The sequence below is a fragment of the Oryza brachyantha genome, chromosome 1 (assembly GCF_000231095.2).
Source record: "Oryza brachyantha chromosome 1, ObraRS2, whole genome shotgun sequence".
Taxonomy (NCBI): domain Eukaryota; kingdom Viridiplantae; phylum Streptophyta; class Magnoliopsida; order Poales; family Poaceae; genus Oryza; species Oryza brachyantha.
The window spans coordinates 288,923-311,584 of NC_023163.2; the positions used below are offsets into that span (position 1 = coordinate 288,923).

The 22,662-nt window shown below is 37.6% G+C and overlaps 3 protein-coding genes across 3 annotated transcripts in view; 2 read left to right on the forward strand and 1 right to left on the reverse strand.

Moving 5' to 3' along the window:
• Window positions 1-10,652, forward strand: part of LOC102715629 (serine/threonine-protein kinase ATM) — a 34,816-nt gene extending 24,164 nt beyond the window's left edge. Inside the window, exons 52-80 of the mRNA XM_040521758.1 lie at window positions 315-427; window positions 829-895; window positions 984-1,058; window positions 1,141-1,263; window positions 1,859-2,023; window positions 2,106-2,207; window positions 2,755-2,906; window positions 3,006-3,207; window positions 3,291-3,338; window positions 3,428-3,511; window positions 4,545-4,628; window positions 5,121-5,201; window positions 5,284-5,373; window positions 5,453-5,515; window positions 6,326-6,466; window positions 6,590-6,646; window positions 6,738-6,797; window positions 7,151-7,245; window positions 7,336-7,444; window positions 8,102-8,191; window positions 8,335-8,414; window positions 8,504-8,582; window positions 8,674-8,720; window positions 8,985-9,084; window positions 9,196-9,327; window positions 9,463-9,597; window positions 9,677-9,742; window positions 10,135-10,275; window positions 10,386-10,652. Coding sequence (XP_040377692.1) covers window positions 315-427; window positions 829-895; window positions 984-1,058; window positions 1,141-1,263; window positions 1,859-2,023; window positions 2,106-2,207; window positions 2,755-2,906; window positions 3,006-3,207; window positions 3,291-3,338; window positions 3,428-3,511; window positions 4,545-4,628; window positions 5,121-5,201; window positions 5,284-5,373; window positions 5,453-5,515; window positions 6,326-6,466; window positions 6,590-6,646; window positions 6,738-6,797; window positions 7,151-7,245; window positions 7,336-7,444; window positions 8,102-8,191; window positions 8,335-8,414; window positions 8,504-8,582; window positions 8,674-8,720; window positions 8,985-9,084; window positions 9,196-9,327; window positions 9,463-9,597; window positions 9,677-9,742; window positions 10,135-10,275; window positions 10,386-10,463 — 2,859 coding nt within the window. The 3' untranslated portion in view covers window positions 10,464-10,652. The remainder of the gene's footprint in view (window positions 1-314; window positions 428-828; window positions 896-983; window positions 1,059-1,140; window positions 1,264-1,858; window positions 2,024-2,105; window positions 2,208-2,754; window positions 2,907-3,005; window positions 3,208-3,290; window positions 3,339-3,427; window positions 3,512-4,544; window positions 4,629-5,120; window positions 5,202-5,283; window positions 5,374-5,452; window positions 5,516-6,325; window positions 6,467-6,589; window positions 6,647-6,737; window positions 6,798-7,150; window positions 7,246-7,335; window positions 7,445-8,101; window positions 8,192-8,334; window positions 8,415-8,503; window positions 8,583-8,673; window positions 8,721-8,984; window positions 9,085-9,195; window positions 9,328-9,462; window positions 9,598-9,676; window positions 9,743-10,134; window positions 10,276-10,385) is intronic.
• Window positions 10,653-11,467: 815 nt separating this feature from the next.
• On the forward strand, window positions 11,468-14,243 carry LOC102707436 (RING-box protein 1A-like). Its single transcript, XM_006643586.3, has 5 exons — window positions 11,468-11,712; window positions 11,797-11,847; window positions 11,944-12,003; window positions 13,742-13,813; window positions 13,912-14,243. Exons 1-5 carry the CDS (start codon window positions 11,484-11,486, stop codon window positions 13,947-13,949), a joined length of 450 nt encoding a protein of 149 aa, XP_006643649.2. The 5' UTR covers window positions 11,468-11,483; the 3' UTR covers window positions 13,950-14,243.
• Window positions 14,244-15,192: 949 nt separating this feature from the next.
• Window positions 15,193-21,222, reverse strand: LOC102707716 (1-deoxy-D-xylulose 5-phosphate reductoisomerase, chloroplastic). The gene is made up of 12 exons (XM_006643587.3): window positions 21,001-21,222; window positions 19,681-19,862; window positions 19,270-19,356; window positions 19,046-19,171; window positions 18,901-18,963; window positions 17,736-17,885; window positions 17,432-17,499; window positions 17,242-17,353; window positions 17,056-17,160; window positions 16,752-16,873; window positions 16,311-16,457; window positions 15,193-15,549 (listed from the first exon to the last, which is right to left on the reverse strand). The coding sequence occupies exons 1-12, from the start codon at window positions 21,086-21,088 to the stop codon at window positions 15,381-15,383; spliced, it is 1,419 nt and encodes a 472-aa protein (XP_006643650.1). The 5' UTR covers window positions 21,089-21,222; the 3' UTR covers window positions 15,193-15,380.
• Between the last annotated feature and the right edge of the window lie 1,440 nt (window positions 21,223-22,662).

The following is a 22,662-nucleotide window of genomic DNA, read 5'->3' on the forward strand; positions in this document are numbered from 1 at the left end:
TATACAAATTTGACTTCATTTGTGAGATATAAAGATGGCAAGTTTTGAACCAGAAAGCAGTCTTGTCAATTTGTTTGAAGTTTTCATTTTTTTTATCTCATAAATGAAGTTGAATTTGGACAAGTTTTTTACACAGCTGCTCATCATCATCTTATCTACATTGAGAATTTTTGTGTGATTTTAGGCAACTTTTTTGTCGTTGTTTACATGAGTTTTTGGCTAAGTTGGGGTTTCCACCATATATTTTCGCCACATTCTCCAACATTTTTTTTCCAACAATATATGGTCTAAAATTCTTATTGCCTGTCATGTAGTATGAAACTGCTTGGAGAGCTGGAAATTGGGATTTCTCCTTTCTTGCTCCATACTCTTCTCAGCCTTCTACCCTTTCTCAAAGTTACTGCCTTTTCAATCAAAGTTTGCACAGGTCTGTAGTTTCCCATGACTCCTTAGTTACACATATCAATTCCTTAGCAATATGTTGAGAAAAAAAGGGCATGGTTAATAATTTATACTATTGTAGAACCTGTTATGTTAAATTGAATTTAAAACTCAGTGGCATGAACTGACTTAACAAGACAGGTACAAGGACTTCAACAATTCTTACCATATTATATGCATATTATCAGATCCATACATTACGTAATTGTGCTGTTTATGCTTTCCTTCATATAATATTGTGAATGCATGCACTGAACTTTCTAAATTCGACTTAGTGAATTCTTTAAATAAATGAAACAACGGTTATGTTGAAAAAATAGTTCTAACTTCTGACCTTTAGAAATATGTTACCTAACCTCATGTATAAATTATTTCTCCATGCTTTAGTTGCTTAAGAGCTCTACAGAGTGGTGATTCTGAGGAGTTCCATGTGAAGCTTTCTAACTCCAAGATGGTACTTTTAATTTCATCTGTGGTCGACTTTACTCTGTTGGATTTGTTGTGAATCTAGCTTCTAACATTTACTGTTCATCCCCTTCTAGAATCTTGTGCTGGCTCTTTCAAATGCTAGCAAGGAGAGCACAAAATGCATCCATTCTACTGTTCTCAAACTACAGGTACTGGCTTGTTATCTTATGATGATATACTTGTTGTGATACTTGATATCAGGTACATTATTACTTTGTTTTATTTTTTTAGATGTTAGATCATCTTACTATGGTTTGGGACCTACGTTGGAAATTTTGTCCCAATCATACATCAAAGTCTTATGTTGGAACCAAGGATTTTTCTCCCGTTCCTACTGTTCCTACAAGGATGCAGGTTTGGTTCACATCTGTTGTGGTCATATATATAATGTTTTGGGTAGTTCTATCATTATTTTGGATGCAATCACATTCAGATTTTAGACATTATGTTTGGGAACTGTCGTTGTTTCTATGTCTATTTATGTGACCTATTTAGGTGGCAATGTGCGAGAAATGTTCTCACTGTTTCACAGTGTTAAACATGTAACACTTTAGCATACCTTGTCTGTTCTGATGATGATAATTTTAACTTGAAATTTTTTGTTCAAAATAGACAATGGTTTCTTTTCACATACATTTTATGTCAAGTGTGCCTCGAGGTTGATACAGACCAACCACTTCGTCTCAGTTTTATGCCCTTTCACTGATTGCAAATCACTTTGGATTGGCTAAGATAGTAGTTATAGCTACATGTACTTGTCCCTTTTCATTTCCGAAACAAAGATACTTTGATTTGTTTGCCCCAGAAAATAACTTGAAGACTTTATCTCTTTAGAGAATGAACATCTGTATATGTGGTTTAGCACTATCTCTACTCTGTAACATTTCTTTTTTAACTACTTTAATTTGCCTTGTGGACTAATCGTTTCCTTAACTTATTTTGGTTGTAGTTGGAGCTTCTGAATAAAGAGTGGACTTCAATCCTGTGTCAGACAGAACGTAATTTTGATCTTTTGGAACCTTTTCTAGCATTCCGGAGTGCTGTCCTTAAAATCTTAGGTTGTGAAGAGCATCTCAGAGAACATTTATTTCAATCTGCTTCAGCACTCCGGAAGGTTGTCTTGCTGCTTTTAACTATGATCACAGTTTCATTCTCTTTCTTATAATAATTCTTTATGGTTCCTTTTCTGGATTCAGGGAGCAAGATTTTCTTTGGCTGCGGCTGCTTTATATGAACTCAAAGAACTTTGTTACCAGATGGAACATCAAGCTATGCCAAAATCTTATTTCCTATTTAAGGTATAAATTCCCCCACGTGTTATCCAGCTTCCTACAAAGACACGTGTTTATGTTCTTTTCAACATCATCCCAAAAGTAAGTAGAAAGCTATAAACAAATTAGACTGACTGATGTCCTTCAAGCTATTGCTAATGAGTACGTCTTTGGTGTCTAGCAGAAGCTGCTAGACTCAGTGATCTCTTTACTGGGTTGTGCTGCTAATGCACTAGTTTTCTTTACTTCCTTTGTATGTGTGGTGTTTGTTGTACCGAGTCTTTCTCTATCACCGTCCAACTTTTCTCCTCTTAATGAAATGACACGCAGATCTCATGCGTGCGGTTAAAAAAAATTGTCATAGAACTGTTATCATAGTTTTGAAACTGGGAGCAGTCAAGCGAACAAGCCACCTGTTCAATTGGCGACTTCCATATTTTTTATATTGTTTGGAAATTAAAAAAAAGGCTAAGTTGTAAGTTGTCTTTTATGATGATATTGCACATATTGGTTTGTATATTAATCATGATCAATGAAGTTCATACTCTGATAATGTGACCCTTGCACTATCTAGCTTGAAGAAGCTAAACTGCTGAGAGCTCAAGGGCAGCATGATATGGCTATAAGTCTTGGCAAATACATCCTAAAGAACCATCCTGATAAGAAGGACATATCAGATGTCTACCGATTAGTCGGCAAGTGGTTAGCTGAAACAAGATCGAGCAAGTAACCATTTATTTATACTTTATAGTTTGCATTTGCTTCATCTATTAAAAGGTGTTTTCTATTTTTTGCTTGTGATAGCATTAATGTTTTCTTTTTTAGTTCAAGAACTATCATAGATGACTACCTAAGGCATTCTGTAGATCTTACTGAATCCCACAAAAGCTCAGACAAAAAGTACAAGTCCAGGCAATGCCGAACATATTTCCATCTAGCGCATTACACAGATGGCTTATTCAAAAGCTATGAAGAAAGACTTTCATCCAACGAATGGCAAGCAGCTCTGCGATTAAGGAAATACAAGGTAAGGAACTAAGTTTGTTCACGGCATCATATCAATATTGGGCTTGGAACTGTATATCTCAATACATTTTCTATTGGACGCAGACTAGGGAGCTGGAGACACTGATTAAAAGACTTAAAAGTTCATCAAAGGCAAGCAGATCACTGAATTTTTTCATGGTATATGGAAATATGCCAAGGGTAATGTTGGTGACTCGCATACTAACCCTTAAAATTTTCAGAGTGAAAAGACTGATTACTCAGTGAAAATCCAAGAGTTGCAGAGACAACTTGCACTTGACAGAGAAGAGGCAGAGAAGATTCAGGTGTGCATGTGTAGTTTACCCAAGCCTCAGTGTGTATACAAAATCTGCCTTTCATGCTGCATCAAATCAAAATTTCAATATGCTATCTGGTCACAAACCTATCCAGCATCAAGGCCCTGACTCCAGCTTAGAGCATAGCATTTGCAGTTATCATCCAGTACCTATCTGGTCACAAACCTATCCAGCATCAAGGCCCTGACTCCAGCTTAGAGCATAGCATTTGCAGTTATCATCCAGTACTAACCAGACCCATAACTGTACATCCACAACTATTGTGCTTCTGGAGACAGCAACAGCATGGTGAAATTTTTTGCAAGTGCATGATGCAGTGCTCTAAAAGAATTTCTAACAAAAACACTTGGATGATATTTTATCCTGCACGGTGCATGCATACCAAATTCAGCAGTAAAATTCAAAAAAGCAGCAACTAAGAACAAAATCTTGCACATGTCATGCATCTTGCAATAGACACATCGTTGGAATTTCTTGGGATCTTTTGGACCAGCGTGCCTCATTTGATTTCCAAAAAATTGGGTGTGATGCTTGCATTCCAGTACATAACCAGATGGTTTCAGGAGTGAAGTTGACTCTCAAACAATATATTGAAAATTTTACTTCTGTTCAGCATTTATACATCTCCGTTTCATCACTTTCTATATTTATGAGAAAAGAATAATCAGGAAATGATTTTGAAATTTTCGGTGAAAAATTTAAATGGCCAGGATTAAATCTTTATATCTGCAGTGACAATCAGGACAGCAAATTCAAACTTGTTTATGTACTAGGATGTTGAATAACATGAAATTTTCAAACTTGTTTATGTACTAGGATGTTGGATAACATGAAATTTGAATACTTATCAAATAAACAGTCATCACATAATATATTTTAGGAGGAAAGGCTACCACAGAATTTTATTGCTCTGTTCAATGGTACCATTTCCATAGTGCATGTTTACTTCTCTGCATTGTAGTTCTAGTAGTATTATTTCCAATCTTTTGCACTTTAAACATTTAATGAACTCTCCTAATAGGATGACCGGGACAAATTCTTAAGTCTAGCACTTCAGGGGTACCAACGCTCCCTCGCTGTCGGTGGGAAATATGATCTACAAGTGGTATGCCATATTTATTTCAAGATCTTATAACCTTTTGAATCAGCAGGTGCCAGTTAACGGCTAATACATACTCCTGTTCATATATCAAATCTCCTGCTTACTATCATTTCTTATTCAGTCACAACGTGCTTGTTTGTTGTCACTAAAAAATGTTTGTATATAGTGTGAAGTATCTGTCTCCCGCGTATCATTGCAAGTTGCAGCTATCCATTTTCAGCTTTATTATTGTTTCTTGTCAGTCACAATATGGTTCCTAGTTGCTGCAGTGTATTTTTTTTTCATTTACTGTGAAGCATTCATCTCCTGTAAGTCATTGTAAGCACTCATTGTCTGTTATATGTCAATGTTATTGTTTCTTGTGCAGAGTATTCCTATTTCAGTCACAATATGCTTGCAGCTATAAAACTGTTCAGTCTATATTGTGTGTTGCACTCTTCATATATAAGGGTATAGGGGCACTGTTATTTATAGTGGTATTAAATATATGTTCAGGTCTTCCGGTTGGTCTCTCTATGGTTTAGTCTTTTCTCAAGAGAGCAAGTTGTGAAAGCAATGATAAAGACAACAAAAGAGGTGAATCATCAAATTTCATTCACTACTCTCTTCGTTCTTTTGTTTCAGCTTCATGGCAAGACTATTTATTCTTATTGTATAGGTCCAAACCTACAAGTTCATACCATTGGTCTATCAAATTGCTTCTAGACTTGGAAGCTCAAAAGACGTGCATGGCTCATCGAACTTCCAGGTATACGTGTCTTACTCTTTCAGGGCTTTGTTTTCAGTGGGTGAATATTAATCTCATAATGTCATCTTTTTTCTTGCAGAATGCATTAAGTTCTCTCCTGAAGAAAATGGCCATTGATCATCCATATCATACAATATTTCAGGTATTGTATCTCCTGATCTTTATACATGTGTAAAGGAACTTGATATGCTTGAATATAGGAGCCATAGCTAGCCTGCTGAATGCCTAAAGCAATATGATATTTCAGTAACATAACAGCCTATACCAAGGAAAGTATACTAATATAATCTGCCAAATGTGAGCTCTGGGATGGAACCTTGAAGCATTTCAAATCACTTGTAGGTCATCATTTTTAAAGTACGACAGTGGGAAATCATTCTATACACCTAGGCGCTCATTAGAGCTATTCCAGTGTCTAACTGTGAGTAAGGACTACTGTAGAAAGGATCCAATACACTTACACATGGTCAAATCTCTACTATAAGAACCATATGAGCGCTGATGGTGAATCTGCCGTTTCACCACCTCTAGAGTTGCCAGGATCTTCTAAGGCTGGATAAATATATATTTTATGCATGTGTTTGTTTTTTTGGGGGATTGATTGCAAATTATATATGTTTTTCCTCAAAAATGTTATTTTACCTTTAAGTTCAGAACTTCTGATATATTTTTAGATCTTCTGTAATGCACAGGTATTTTTCTTGTTATTAAGATAAGAAATGCTTCAGAAGGATCAAAGATAGAGTGAAGTGAAATAATGAAAACACATATAGAGTAAAGTGAAATAATGAAAGCACTCATCTCAGTTTGTTCACTTGCACGGCTCTTGCAATTAGTGTACTTTATATATTCGAAGGAAGCTGCGGTGCATGTTAATCATTCCCATATGCCATTCTGTAGAATTAAGAGGCTTTTCTTTTGTCATTTTAAGCATGTCGTGTGATTCTTTCAGCTTTTGGCTCTAGCAAATGGTGACCGCGTCAAAGACAGGCAAAGGAGTAGAAGTTCTTTTATTGTAGACATGGACAAGAAGCTTGCTGCTGAAAATCTGTTAAAGGAATTATCTTCTTGTCATGGAGCTTTGATTCGCCAGGTTTGCCACTCGTTCAAATTGCTATACTATTGGGATGTTGTTATCCAGTCATCTCTGAATGAAGTCAAAATGCATTTGTTGCTAAAATATACTTTTTATTATGTTTATTTTTACATTTTGTAGATGAAACAAATGGTTGAGATCTACATTAAGTTAGCTGAACTAGAGACCAAGAAGGAGGTAATTATGTTTTCAAACAGCAACATGTTCTTCTAGATTTCTGTCCATAATATCCATGTTAGTATATTGATTTCGTCCATCTTATTGTCAGGACACTAACAAAAGAATTCCGCTACCTAGGGAGATCCGCAACATTTGTCAGCTTGAACTTGTAAGAAAATTTTTCTATGAACTTTTCTGTGCTTCCCTATGAAGAAATTGATAGTCATTGAGGGGAAATGATTTGTGCTATCACATAGTGCTTGGTAGGACCTATCAAACGCTTCGTTCTGTTGGTCTATAGATATTTATGTTTTTTGGTTGAAGAAACTAAGAATATAGTTTCCTGTATTTAGTTTTTATATTATGTGGTTGAAGAAACTTTTATGATCTTATGTTTCCCATTATTGCCTTTATTCCATATTCTTTTAGTTTATTGCTAACACCTGTGATCCAATTCAAATCATTCATAGAAATCAAACTACTATGCATTTTTTTTAAAGCATTTTTATTTGGTTTTGGCAGGTTCCTGTTGTAACTGCTACTATTCCAGTTGATCCTAATTGTCAGTATGAAGAAGGTTCCTTTCCACATTTTAATGGGCTAGCAGATTCTATTATGTAAGTTGGTCTGCAATTTACCCATTACTTGTCACTGAAGATGTACCTTTTTGATCTTTATTGAATGTTGGAACTCTTTCATCATGGCAGGATAATGAACGGAATTAATGCTCCTAAGGTTATTGAATGTATTGGCTCTGATGGTAACAACTACCGCCAACTTGCGAAATCTGGAAATGATGACCTGCGACAAGATGCTGTATGTTCTTACTCCTACAATTTAAGCATGAGACAGTTTTACAAGAATGCATTTGGCATGTAGAGTTCGAGAGCTTGCAACTACCAACAAAGCTATAGCTTTCTTGTTTTATCTTCCACTCCAAACCTGTGGTACTATGCAGCTGCTTATTTAAACTTGCAGCACAGAAGGTTTATCTGTGTGTTAAGTCGTGCACCACATACTGCCCTAGATATTTCAGGGCAATAACTGATACATATATTGGCATAGTAACTAGTGTGTATCCAATTGCTAGTAACAGCTAATGGAAATAGGATATAAACAATCGGACTACGGGCATTTGACTATACTGAAGAACATTATCTATTACCTACCATAAGCATTTGTTTAGTGGGGCAAAGGAAACATGGTTTGGTGATAATGCCTGCAGTATACTTTTATATCTTGTCATAGTCATTTACACTGTTATCATCGCACATTATTAAACTTTCAACCAAACTGAAGAATTAGTAACATTAAGTAAACAGAGCTGCTAGCTACAAATGTAATTCTGTCAGTATTTTTCTTCCACTATATGGTAAGGTCGATTGAAAAAGAATTGAGTAAAGTGAATATTTCTTTTTCGCAATGGCATATCTTGTGGCCAAATGAGTAGTGGTATATTGTATAAATTTGCAGGTGATGGAGCAGTTTTTCAGTCTAGTAAATATGTTCTTGCAAAATCACAGAGATACTTCTGAGAGGAGATTGAGAATTCGCACATACAAGGTAGAAATGAAATCCATGAATTTAATCAGGATAGTCGATCTTTTTTTAAATTATTGTTCTTAAATATCTTCATGTCTATCTTAGTTTTTCACCATACCTGCTTTGCAGTTTATACAAAATTTTAACTAGTTTATTTAAGTTAGGTTGTTCCCTTCACCCCAAGTGCCGGTGTTGTTGAATGGGTAAACGGGACTGTTCCTCTTGCTGAATATCTCTTGGGGAGGTATTCTCCATACATGATTCGCATAATTTTATGCAGTATACATTTTGAATGCTTTCTAGTTATGGGTTTCCCCCCTCTGGTCCATACAGTACAAGAAGTGGTGGAGCACATGGAAGATATGGAACTGGAGACTGGACATATCACCAATGCAGAGAGACTATGACAAATGTGTGTTCACATGTGATTTTTTTTTAAATTTTTTTTTGCTATTTATACCATGACAACATGTATCCAATCTGAAAGCATTTCCATTTTATAGGAAAAAGACAAGAGGAAGGCGTTTGCCAAAGTTTGCAACAACTTCAGGTCTTCTGCTATCTCCTATATTCATTTGCTACTAACTCCCCCCGTCCCAAAATATAACTACCTTTAACATTCAAATTTGTCCCAAAATATAGCTAGATTTCCTCATCTCCCCCGATCATATCCATCCACCATTTCACTTTACCTACTTTCTTATATCTCTGCGTAACTCAAAAGGTAGATATATTTTGGTTAGGAGGAGTATCACAATATGTAGGCACATTAAGACATGGCACTCATATACATTTCTTTCTCCTGTAATACCAGGCCTGTGATGCACCACTTCTTCTTTGAGAGATTCTTGCAGCCTGCAGATTGGTTCCAAAGTAGACTTGCTTACACAAGAAGTGTGGCAGCAAGCTCAATGGTAGTCTTTGTAGTAATAAGCAATGTGTCTGAACTCTGAAATCATTTGTCTGGATCTACACTGGCTACTGGGGAATAATATATGCATTGCCTGTTAACCTTTTGTGTTCAGGTAGGATATATTGTGGGACTTGGTGATCGTCATGCCATGAATATTCTCATTGATCAGGAGACAGCTGAGGTTGTACACATAGATCTTGGTGTTGCATTTGAACAGGGTCTCATGCTTAAAACTCCTGAACGGGTATGTGATGAAGCATCATATTTTTATTCCTAAAATTGTAACCTTGCATAAAATGGATATGATTTATTTTGTCATTTTACGCTATGTCTTTCTTATATAATAGCCTGAATTTAAGTTTTATACATCTACTTGTAGGTTCCATTTCGTCTGACAAGGGACATTATAGATGGCATGGGAGTTACCGGCGTTGAAGGTGTATTTAGAAGATCTTGTGAGAAAACCCTTTCGGTCATGAGGGCAAATAAAGAAGCACTGCTCACTATTATTGAAGTATGTTATCAAAAGATTTTTCATATATTTGGAAAATTCAATATTTCAATTCCTCCTAGTAACAGATCTAATATGCCAGGTCTTCGTCCATGATCCTCTGTATAAATGGGCCCTCTCACCACTGAAAGCTTTACAGCGCCAAAAGGTAACTAAAGCATATTAATTCTCCATGCTATTCTAGCTTCATGATGTATGTTTTCTCAATGTACATTGAAAGCTGTTGAATTGCTATTGTTGAATGTTGCTCACTGCACTCCAGTTTGAGGGTTCATACAACCAGCAGTTACTGGCATACACCTGTTAGGACTTGAACCATTATGGACTATATATAATTGTATGAAGACATGTAAAATATTGTTGTAGATGTATCTTTAAAGCCTTTCTAGTAGAGAACAGTACGGAGTGAATGACCTGTTAATTTTACAAACATAACAAGTAGATTTGCCGCTATAAACTATTAGCACCACTATATGGAAGATACATATGCAGTCTGATGCTATGCAGCAAGTGAATAGACTAACCTATGTTTGTTTGTAGGAAACTGATGACACAGACTCGTGCTTGGATGACTCACAAGAGGCTTATGAGGGCAACAAGGATGCAGCCCGAGCTATCCTCCGTGTTAAGCAAAAGCTGGATGGATATGAAGATGGTGAAATGAGAAGTGTGCAGGGCCAGGTAAGCAACCACTCCTCGGTGATTCGTATGCTTGGTAACAAACAAAAAAAAAAACAATTTATGATTTGTGGATGCGAAAATGAGACATTGGTTTTATGTTTGGGTTTCAGGTGCAACAACTGATACAGGATGCGGTAGATGCAGACCGGTTGTGCCAAATGTTTCCAGGGTGGGGAGCGTGGTTGTAAGCAAAAAGCACTAGATGGAAGGAAAATTGAGACAAGCAAGGCAGAAAAAAGGGTTGTTGTAGTACTCCTCCTACCCAGACATTCATTCATTCATAGTCCAATCCTGAATTAGCACGGTGTAATTAATATCCAGACAGTGGTCCGATCCTTCCTGCGGTAGCAGCGAAGGCAACTGTAGGCAGGCGTAGGAAGGGCTTTATATATATATATATATATATATATATATATATATATATATATATCTGAATCTGCATTCCCGCCTCCTCGGTCTTTTTCGTGATAGAACCTTGTGTGCCAGTTACCAATCTGTAGCTTGCTCGTTGAGCGAGGCAGCTAGATAGATAGGAAATATCTGCTAACACCGTAGAGACATACGAAAGCAGATGAGACAACACTAGGTATAATTTTTATATCTATCCTCAGTGTCATCAATAAATTAGTACTCTTTGACACCACTCTTATAATATAAATACTATTAATTTACAAAAATAATAATATTATTATTTATCTCTCATGTCTTGGGTAACATGTCTTTTTTTTTTCATTCTTTCTTTATTTACTTACTTGTCATGTTATCTTCCATCTTTTACTGGGATGAGCGTTATCTTCTATCTTATGTGATAATAACCTATGATGATATTATTATAGCTTTGGAAAGTAGTAACAGAGCGTTGGATTGATAAAGAGCAAAGACCACAGAGAAAAATAAATAGAGGTAAGGATACCCCAGAAAACACGATACGAAGTAAATTAAACTTGAACTAAGAGTTAGACCCGTCCAAACACATACATAGAGGCAGGCAGATCATAGTTTTTTTTCTTGAGAACACAGCAAGACTCCTCTTGAGAAGAAACGCACGCAAATCCTACCCTATGAGCACCTCATGATGAGTCGGGCGGCGAAGGTTGTGTGTGATTCAAATTCGGGGTTAATTCCATTCAAAAAGGGAGAGAAATGGGCCGGCCGGCCAGCCCAGCCCAGCCCAGCCCAGTAGAAAAAGCGAAAGAGACTGGTCGGTCATGGAGAGGAGAGAGCCCTTCCTCTCCTTGGACTTGGACACGAGGAGGGTAGATACGATAGATCTTGGCTCCATGTCGGCCATGGACACCGACATCAACGCGCCGCCGCCCCCCGCCCCCGCCCCCGCCGGCGAGGGCTCCTCCGCCGCTGGTCCCTCCTCCTCCTCCCGCAAGCCCAACAAGCGCTTCGAGATCAAGAAGTGGAACGCCGTCGCGCTCTGGGCCTGGGGTACGCCTCCTATTCCTCTCCACGCCCCTAACCCTACCACCGATCTTCTTCATAATCTCACTAACTCCTCCTCCTCCTCCTCAGATATCGTCGTCGACAACTGCGCCATCTGCCGCAACCACATCATGGATCTCTGTCAGTCCGCCCTTCCCTTCCTTCCCTTCTTTTGTTTAGGGATCGTGCGATTCGATTTGTGCGGAGGTGAAATCTATTTTGGTTCGTTGGCTGCAGGCATCGAGTGCCAGGCAAACCAGGCCAGCGCCACCAGCGAGGAGTGCACTGTCGCTTGGGGTACGCATCCCAATGTCTTTCTTGTCAATTACTATAACTCGGTTCAATTGCCGCATGTGTCTGCACTCATTCACATTCAGGAAATGGTTATACTCGTACCATTTTCAATGCCCACTATGTTAATTTCCGATCAATATATAGCTACTATTGACTGCTGCATGTTTGTCTCTTCTAGTTGATGATTGCTAGGCTACTAGATGCAACCGATTTCACAATACAGGGGTGATCGTTTGGATTTTTCAGGGAAAAAGGCAAGCTGCATATTTGTAAACGGAAAATAATTTGTGAATAAAACTTTTATATACGTGTTCTTCGCAATCTAAAAGTCAAGGCTGGAAAATAAACTACGATGAAAAACCCCAAAATCAACTTCAACTTTAAGTTTGAAAATTTAAATTTTGGCCTATAAGCATAAACAAAAGCAAAAAGATGAGAGTGTAGATGTTTTGTGCCTTTCTTCTTCATGTATATGACTGTATTGGAATCGTTGTATTTTTCAACTTTAGGATGCCAGGTAGCATATAGTATTATCCAATTAATACCTGTACAAATCGGATCAGAGTGTATGTGTTAAAGAAAATGAAACAAAATATAACTACATGAGTTTCTTTAAGCTAAAGTGGATATTTATACCTCATGCTATTAACTCTAGACTCTACAACTGTACTAGACCTTAGAGGCACATAGTTCAGATTTTGGAAATATAGAAGTTGTATGTTCTTTTACAAGGGTAGGAGCATGAGGTTCCAAACCATATTTGATAGGTATGGACCATAACATCAGATAAAGTTAGAGCAAACCCAAACATTCTTCACCCAATGTATATCCCTGAGCTTTGTTCATTATACTCCAGTGCTCACATCTTTAATCTTATTGCTCATACAGTCAAGTCATGATTCTGAAATTAGATTTTTGTGTCATTTCCAAGTTCCTCGTCAAATGACTCATGTCTAATCATTTTACCTCATACTACAGTGTTGATAATAGAAATTTATTTGATTTATTTTTATAATTCACTATACTACCAGTTTCTTATTGATCTGAAAAAGAAAGCGAGGGTGTTTGTAGACTTGAACTAGTGGCTCTGGAATGGAGCAGCCATGAGTCAATGGGGCTCTAGCTTCTTGAACTTAATTTGTCTATAACAAAGGAATTAACAATTAACATTTGGACATATTGGATGTGAATTTGGGTGTATCTCTTGAGACACAGATGTATGAGATTAACCATTGTTGAAGCTACACCTGGTCATGTGGTTGATGCCCTTCTATGGTACTTAAGGGAAGAGTGTTTGATGTCTGGTACTGGCAGGTCAATCTAGATATGGGTCTTGTGATGTGCTAAATTTGAACGTTTAATATTTGTTAAGACTTTAATCATTGATGTTTGTTTGGGAGTAAAATCCCCAAGCATGCACTATTAAGTATCAATAAGGGTACATCCCCTGATATAAATCTGCCCTTTACAACTGAACGTTAAGATCGTAAAATATCCAAACACATTCTGTTAACCATGAACCAAATATCACTGCAACAAATGTATACATGGATTGTTTTTTTTAAAAAAAATATTCAAAGATATTGTGCATATCTCTTACGTTTACTTTCTCAAAATAGTGCTTGGTTCCCTGATCATTATACTTGGTTTTTCTGTATATGATATTTGCTTGGTTGAATTATTGAGTAATTCCCATATTTGCATGATGGAATCTAACATGATTTGCTTTCACGCATGCCAGGTGTCTGTAATCATGCTTTTCACTTCCATTGCATCAGCAGGTGGCTCAAGACTCGCCAAGTGTGCCCATTAGGTAGTTGCAGTTCACATGTATTGTTTGCTCTTGCAGTTCATTGTATTAAATGGTGTGTGCTGAGCGCTGACCGATATACCTCTTGTTCAATGTTGCAGACAACAGTGAATGGGAATTTCAGAAATATGGGCACTAGACGCCACCTGCTGTCAATGCTTGTTTGGTGCAACGGCTGTACTAGAAACCCAAGTCATATCATCTGCGAAACAGTTCCATCGTTAGTTTCTTTCAATGCCTTACATCTATCGCTGGACAATTATCGTGAGTACTACTCCCGTACAGGGATTGTGTTAGGATGATTTGTAGAGAGGGTATCGTATGACATAAGATCCTTCTTACCAATGTTCTGCGGGGTCACAACTCGACTTGCTATTGTATTCGGGGGTTGTTTCTCAATTTGCCTTGTGCTGGACCGTGGTCCGTGGTGCCATTTTAAAAGTCCCGTGCTTTTGAATGACTTATCCAGGACATTGGAATCGAAGCCTGTGAATGTCGTTGCTGGTATATATATAAATATCCAGGACATTGGCTAGGAGGGTATCAGATTCTGGCGGTTTGCCTGCCCTCCTGTGGGTCGGTGATTCTGAAGATTATTCTTCAGTATTTAGCAACCTTATCTTTTTTTTATGATTATGTTTATAAATCAAAATCTAAATTTTTGTGAGTTGATTTTGAGGTTTCTTTATTAAAGTTTATTTTTTAGCATTGACTTTTAGATCATTAAGAATACACAAATAAAAATTTTATTTATAAATTATTTGTTGTTTGTAAATACGTCGTTTGGTATTTTTCATGAAACACCTAAATAATTACCCCTTTTGTGTCAAGAAGGAATGGCGGCGATTGTTTGGTTTATTTTGAAAAAAACAAACAGCTTATTTGCAAATGAAAAATATTTCGTGAATTATACATGTTCTTTACTGTCTAATAGCCAAAAGCTAAGATTAGAAAATAAATTATGATAAAAAACTTTAAAATTTACTTATAGATTAAAATTTAAATTTTAGCCAATAATAATTATATGTAAAAGCGAAAAGACCGGAAGAAAGTTTCTTTACGAAACCTTTTACGGAAAGCGGTATCTAAAGATGTACCGTTTGTTTTTCGAGGGAGAGACGAATGCTTCAGCGTTTGCAGTTTGCACACATATTAAATTATTAAATGGTGTGTCCTTTATAAAAAAAATTATGCAGTTTGCACACATCTTAAATTATTAAATGGTGAATTTTTTATAAAAGAATTATATAGAAGAATAGCTAATACTGTACTAATTGCTCACGTAGTTTCGTGTGCCATAAAAAGTCACCCAAACCTCCACTAATGAATGTACCGGTGGCTAACAACATCTACGACGTAAGAAAAGGAATGCAACATAAGAGTATTTGATGATTCTTACCTAGATTAACTTGGCAATATTATTTTACCTGACTATCATCAATCAAAATTTACATGGTACACACGCACGCACGATTTATTCATGTAAAGGCATGATTTACAACATCCTTGAAATCTCTCCCATCTAGTACTAGCTTGAGCGTGCTGCATGGAAGGAACTGAACAAGTTAAGTTAGGCAGGTACAGGGCTGAGGCCAGAGGATGGTTGTAGGTTGGCTGCGTATTCCCTCGCCCACAGATCGTAATGTATGATCTCCTCCAGTGATGGCCTTGTTACCAGCTCATTCCGATGTGCATCACATGTCAGCTCCACCACCTTGAAGATGTCCAGGTACCCGATCCTGCCAAACAACTCATTTCATCACTAAGTTTATCTCGCACAGCCGCAGAAACATTAATTCACCGGTTTAGATGACTAGCTCAAATTTGCCACTCTGTTAGCTACTAACTTGCAGCATTTCACTCCTAATTTAGTTCAACCATAATGAAACGTTTTCAGCTTTTCATTATTTTCTATATCAGGATTCAGGAAGAGTGAAGCCAATTTGTCCATTGACAGGACAAATTTTTACACCATGACCACCATTTTGATACTTGCCTTCTATGCATGATTTAATCAGACCTATGGCATAAATCAATACTATATGTTTCTGGTTTATTATAGTTCATCATAGATTCAAGGCTCTGAGAATATTAGCTTTAAGGACATATATTCTCCTTCAACTTATCTTGGCTACAGCTTGGCATTCAGAACAATAGGTGGCCCCCAGGTAAGCTACAATATATAAACAAGGCCTACTAGCATAAATCAAGATGGTGTCGGTTTATTATATAATCCATGATATATCTTAAGGCTCAGAAGGTGCCCGAGAATATTTGCTTTAACGACATGCATGCGTTCTCCTTTCAACTCACACTTTTCAAAGGGCAACAGATATCTATGGACTTTGGTAGATACCAGTTATTCTTTGTGTTGCATTGCTGCAATCAGCAGCTCATGATTTTCATTGAAAATTGCAGAGAATAGGTGCGTAAACAAAATCAGAAGATGGAATCCACTATGCAATGAAAAGACGGAAAGGGATGATGGTGAGTATCATACTTTTCATCAATGAACAACTCCACAGCCTTCTCATTTGCAGCACTCAGAACTCCTGTCATGGTGCCCCCAGCTCGTCCAGCGGCATAGGCGAGATTCACCGATGGGTATTTCACATTGTCAGGAGATTGGAATGTCAGTGAACCCAGCCTGCATTGTCAAATTGAAAAATAAGTCTTCATGCAATGAAAAAATCTACACGGTTTAGTAATTAGTACTACAAATTGGTAGTTTTGTGTTGACTCTAGCTCCTTTACTTTCTCAACCTTTTATTCTTTAAATTTACTAAGACGAAGCAGCGTCTGCCCAACAACCAAGGCATAGTTCACTGCAAGCGTTAACTACTTGGATATCACCGGTAACCAGCCAAAGGGACTTAACCGATCCATTGAATTTTGTATGAAGGTATAAGAGTTTTATTGAATTTCAGGGGAGAGCCTGTACTTGCAAAGATCCAGTCGGGGCCATGTGACCTCCGAGCAATAGATTCTGTCTGGCCAAGACATGGTGTATAAAATTGGTATCCGCATATCTGCCCATCCCAGTTGAGCTAACACAGATGAATCCTGGAGAAATAAAACTTCATGAATACTGAAAAATAATGATCAAGCCATGCGTAAACATGAAAATATGGTCACTATATCAGGATTAGGTGCGTGTGTTAACAGTTTTAAAATGCACTGCACTTGAGCATAACCCCTAAACATTTGCTTTCTAGAAAACCAGATAGCCGTGATGTAGGACTCACCTGGGTTTCAATCATAGAGTGTATGATAGATTGCGGGTGAACGACAATTTCAATGTCATCGTATTCAGCACCAAACAAATAATGTGCTTCAATAACTTCTAAACCCTGTAAAAATCAAGTGATCATTTTACTGCTTGATATTGCCAACATGACATCAGTAAAATTCTGAAAGTTCAGTACAAAAACCTTATTGAATAAAGTGGCTGAATCTACAGTAATCTTCTTCCCCATAGTCCAATTCGGGTGCTTTAAAGCATCAGCAACTTTTACTTCTTTCAGCCTGTCAACTGGCCACTCTCTGTCATCATCAATTGATATTAGAAAAGTCCAATGTTTCTGGTAAAAAGACTAATAACATTGTAGGACAATAGACTACCTGAAAGCACCACCTGATGCAGTCAAAATAATGCGACGAAGTGCTCCTTCGGGCAAGCCTTGTATACACTATAATAGTAGAAGTAAACTGTAAATCAGCATATAATAGAACCACAGTAAACTACAACAGCCAATGTAAATCTTACTGCTACCTTGTATAGAGTTTTACAGAGAGCCATTAGTGTATTAGAGGTTGTTTCAACAGCCAAATGTTCAACACATACCAAACTATCACAACCTTACACCAAACTTTTATCATGATGAAACAAGAAATATTGGTTACAGGTAATTGTTTTCTGTGATACCTGAAATATAGCAGAGTGCTCAGAATCAGCAGGAAGTATTTTCACTTTGTGCTTGTGTGCAAGGGGAAGCACAAAAGGACCACCTGCAATAAGCGTCTCTTTGTTCGCCAATGCTATATCTTTTCCAGCTTCAATAGCAGCAACTGTAGGCTGGCAGAAAAAAGAAAATAAAGTAGGGGAATCAGCAGGTTTAGTGCCAGACTAAACTGACAAAGTAGGTTATATTCACACAGAACTTCAGCAAGCACTCAATTCTTTCATTTGACTACAGCTCATTCGTCTACAATTATAGATAAATCAAACTTAAAAAATATCAAAAAGAAGATCAATATATTGAGTAGCCCAAAAGTAGCACCATCAAGGTATGATGGGCAACCTGATATTACAGTATATTGCACAAAATGGTCCATGCTCGAATGTTCTACAAAGATAAGAATAGGATATGTGTACCACTTCCATTTTAGTTATAGCATATCAAACTCTTTTTTTGGATTTTTTTTAGAGTACCTCCAGGTAGATGTGAGCCGTCCATTGAGATAGATCAAACGGATCAGATTTATTTCTACTTCTCCTATTAGGTTGTGTAGTAGTGTAGTAGAAGGGTATTTATGAGAAGAAGTTATATGGCATCATTATAAATATATGGTGGAGGAAGGATAAAAATTTGTTGTATCATGATTGTAAATATATGGTGTAGTAGGATTTAATACTACTACACTACTTGCAGCACTAGTGGAAGGTACCGTAAATTGGCCCCTTTTTTTATGCATCAGAACTCTGTATTAAGAAGTTTTCAAATTGTTAGGCACATTTGGGTACATAATCATCAGTCTAAAAAGATATATTTGGCATATCTCATCCAATTCAAACATACACACTTTCAAAAATAGTGAGTACACGTATGTAAACATAATGTCATATATAATCCAAGTGTTTCAGTACTACATGTTTCTAATGGATGCCTGGATGGCCTATGATTTTGGTAAGATAACACTAAGAATATATTTCTCAAGCACATTTATCTTCATTTTCGTTCTCAATAAGTTCTTGAAAATACTTGGTAAAACATCAAAGGAATATCGTTTTTCTTTCTGTAATATTAACACCTAATATAAAAGAAAGCACACTGAAGATGAAGAACATATAATATAAAAAGAAAAATTACCTTCAGTCCTGCACACCCTACTATCCCAGTAACAACTGTAACTGCATCTGGGTGGCGAGCGACCTATTATTTGAGATTTAAATCTTTGTGAAAGTCACAGCAAAGCAACAGCTATTTAAAAATAAATATGACAGGAATATCTCACTTCTATAACACCTTGCTCCCCAGGAATAATTTCTGGCTTCTCTTCGCAATCAGCTAAGGCTTCCTTTAGCTCATCAACTAATGACTCATTTCTTACAGCAACAAGCTTTGGTTTGAATGTTTTCACCTGTTGAATTAAACAACCTACATCCAGTTAGCTCTCAAGTTCATAATCCTAATTTAAACATTTGAAGAAAGGAATATTCCCTCACAAAATCAGTATACCTGATCAGCTAGAAGAGTCACATTGGAGCCAGCAGCAAGAGCAACAACTCGGAATTTATCTGGATGTTCCGCAATTATGTCCAATGTCTTTTTTAGTTATGCAAAAAAAAGGGAAAGATAAACACTATTAGTGGTGCAGAATGTCAATGTCCCTTTTTCATATCCAACTTATTGTGAACTTCAATGAATAGCTGGCATGCTGATGTATGTGAAAAAAAAAATCAACTCTTATCATCAGATAAACAGGTCAGTCAGAAAGCAAATTTAACCCTTAGATCCTTCAAGTAGATGAACTAGTTCACCAAACATTGATGTCTTAAAAGTTAACATTACTAGCACAACTGAAACAAAAAGGAAAAAAAGGTACGGGTTACTAATTTCCGTCCATTAGTCTTATATTGATTCATTTACCTGTGTGCCTATAGAACCGGTTGAACCAACAATTGAGATAGGCTTTGGGCCATCCCATGATTTCCTCCCAGGTTCAGCAACCGCTCGACCAGGCCATGCTGGTGGTGGAGACTGTTGCATTGAACAGCAAGTCCTTCTTAAGGAAATTGCTCTTCTGTTCCTCCTTTGAACCGGGAAGTCCACTGCAATAAAGATAAAAGCAAATTAGGATTCAAAAACAGAACTAGTAATCGATTTTCAGGAATATATACGTGCCTACAATCTCTGCTAAACTCCAAAAAATTAGCAATATGCTGAATAAACTAGACAGAAAAAATTAGTCCGGAGCCAGAGATAATTGAGCCCGATCTTGACAATTTGACTAATGGCTAAAGAGATGAAATGAACTCTAAATAGCTTTTGTGTGAACTCCTAGTTCATGTGCACAAAGCATTTAGAGTAAAAGCACGTAACAGTAGTGCAACTCTATCTGAACAATATCATATCACTAGAAAGTAGAAACTGAATTGGAATCTATGCAGAATATATTCTGATAACACGAGATATTCCAAAGGTTGAGGTAGCTAACATCAAGATAATGCCCAGATATATCAGAATTTAATCCGCCAGTTGATTATTACAAAAGTTGTCGGCTCTAGACACGTAATACTGACAACAGCCATAATTCTCGACAAAGAGAAAGTTGCATAAATTCTAGAAGAATTGTGTCTTATACCCGTATAGGAGAAAAATCTGACCCCCTTTTTTATCTCAAAGAAAGGAATTAAAACTTTTTTTTTCTGAGAAGCAAGGAAAATCCACCTTTTGAGATGTCAAAATCAAAACTGTTAGGGGATCAGAGTTTGCAACTTTACAATGACTGTTTGTCTATGTTATGCAAAACTCAGCAGCTCCGACGAACTGTGAAGACAAAGAGGCAGAAGAACCAAATTTTGAGCCGAAGCAATCGAAACCAAAACTGTGGCATAAAACCTTGCGAACCTGCAGCTTTCCTAATCCCACGAACAGAATGGGTGTCAGAGTCTGTGGTGTGAGAAGAACTGCCAGGATTATTAATACTAGAATTGGCGTTCTTGGACCATACTGCAGAGTGGCAGTGCAAATTGACTTGAAACAGATGATTCCCAATGGCTAAACAGATGAAATGAACTCCAAACAGCTTATCCTAAAGGCGAAGAGGGGAAGAGAATGACAGGAAAGCAGGAGCAGCAGACCAACCCAAGGCCAAGAAACAAGAAAGCAGCAACAAAGAAAGCCATTAAAGTGATCCGGAAGGGGATAAGAAAAGAAACAGGCGCCTAAAGAGGGAAAAGATCCAACCTTTGAGCTGGTTGAGAGCTCCCCGGCTGGAGTCGAGGAAGGAGACCGCAGCCAGCTCCCCGGAGAAAGATACGAGCTTGAGCGCCATGGCAACCTGTACCTTCCGAGGCGAGGGAATGCTCTCGACTCGACGTCTGCTCTGACCTCTGGGGGAGGGAGAAAGAAGGCTATATAAGCAGCAGCAGCAGCAGAAGAGAGGCAGAGAGAGAGAGAGGGAGGAAGAAGAAGAAGATTGTGTGGAGTGGAGAGATAAGACGACGAGATGGGAATCTGAGAGACCTATGGACGGCAGCGCCACCGGCCGATGCTGCCTTCTTCTTCTTCAGAAGTGAGTGCCATTCGGAACAGAAAATACACAAACAAAACGTGAGGACCAAATGCTCTTTCGACTGAGAGAGAGACATTGTACTACGTACTTCTTATTTACTATTTCGTATCCATCACTTGCCTAAATTTTATTCAAAATCGGTCAGATTTATATTATGCTTCGAAGATTCGTGTGTGCACTTTAAATACTTCTCTCTCTCTCTCTCTCTGCTGAGTACCACTTGATGTGTTGTTTCGTTTAAGATAACCTATGGTCTTACTACAATGATACAATTGTGGTCATGTAGATTTCACCGGAGTTCTCAAAAAGGATTTGTAATTTTTTACCTTCAAACCTGAGAACACCGAATGTATTGTACGGTAACATGTAGTATATTAAAGGAAGTAGGAAAATATATTGTATCATGTAGTACTCGCTAATTTGCTATAGCAGTTTTTCATTTGGGGAGTAATTAAACTGCATAATAGTACGTGCTTTTAATGTTAATACATATTTTCCTTTGCCAAAAAAAACTGCATATACATTAGGGGACACATACTTTGGAAGAATAAATCGGAGATTTTAGTGGGCCGGTGCTGGATACATGTTAGCACACAAACTAAAAACATATAATTTCCTTAATTATTTGGTTGGCTAATTGGCCAACCCGGCAAAAAAAAACATATAATTTTTGGTAATAAAATTGGCGGCAGCACTTGCGGCGTGGTTGCATATTCAGGCATTTTCTTTGTTAGCAGGCGAAAGGCGTGGTCGGCCGGTCGGCCTCGTGGGATGACCTAATTTAACTAGATTACCCCATCATCCATACTCAATGGGCTCACTTGATCTTGACATGTGTGTGTATCAGCCCAACTCATACATACACATCTCATCGATCGCCATGGACACGTGTGCAGCTGCATCCAAAAGTACTGGTGCTAGCTAGGGCAACCACTCAGCCGGATCACTCTAATTTTGCTAGTGGAAATGCACCACATGTCGCTTCTTCTGACCTGCTTCAATCAGATCATCAGTGCGACCACTAGCAAAGCAGACTGCCAATGCCCACCGAAATTTTACTAGAGATTCTGACTGTATCTTGTGGTGGTATAAAGCTGAATTTTGCAACTCTGAACATCTGCATGCCTCATCTTCGGTCCTACTAGTTCATCTGTGTTAAAGAGAAGACTGAAAACAGCAGTCTGCTTGAAACCTGACTGTTTCCAATAGCAAGTCAAAACGTCAGAGGCATGCAGTTGAATTTCCCCTCCACGAGGTTGAACAGCTGAATGATTAGCTAAATGCACCTGCCAAATGTTGTTGTTTATGCCAATTGCAGGATTAGCAGGCAGGGG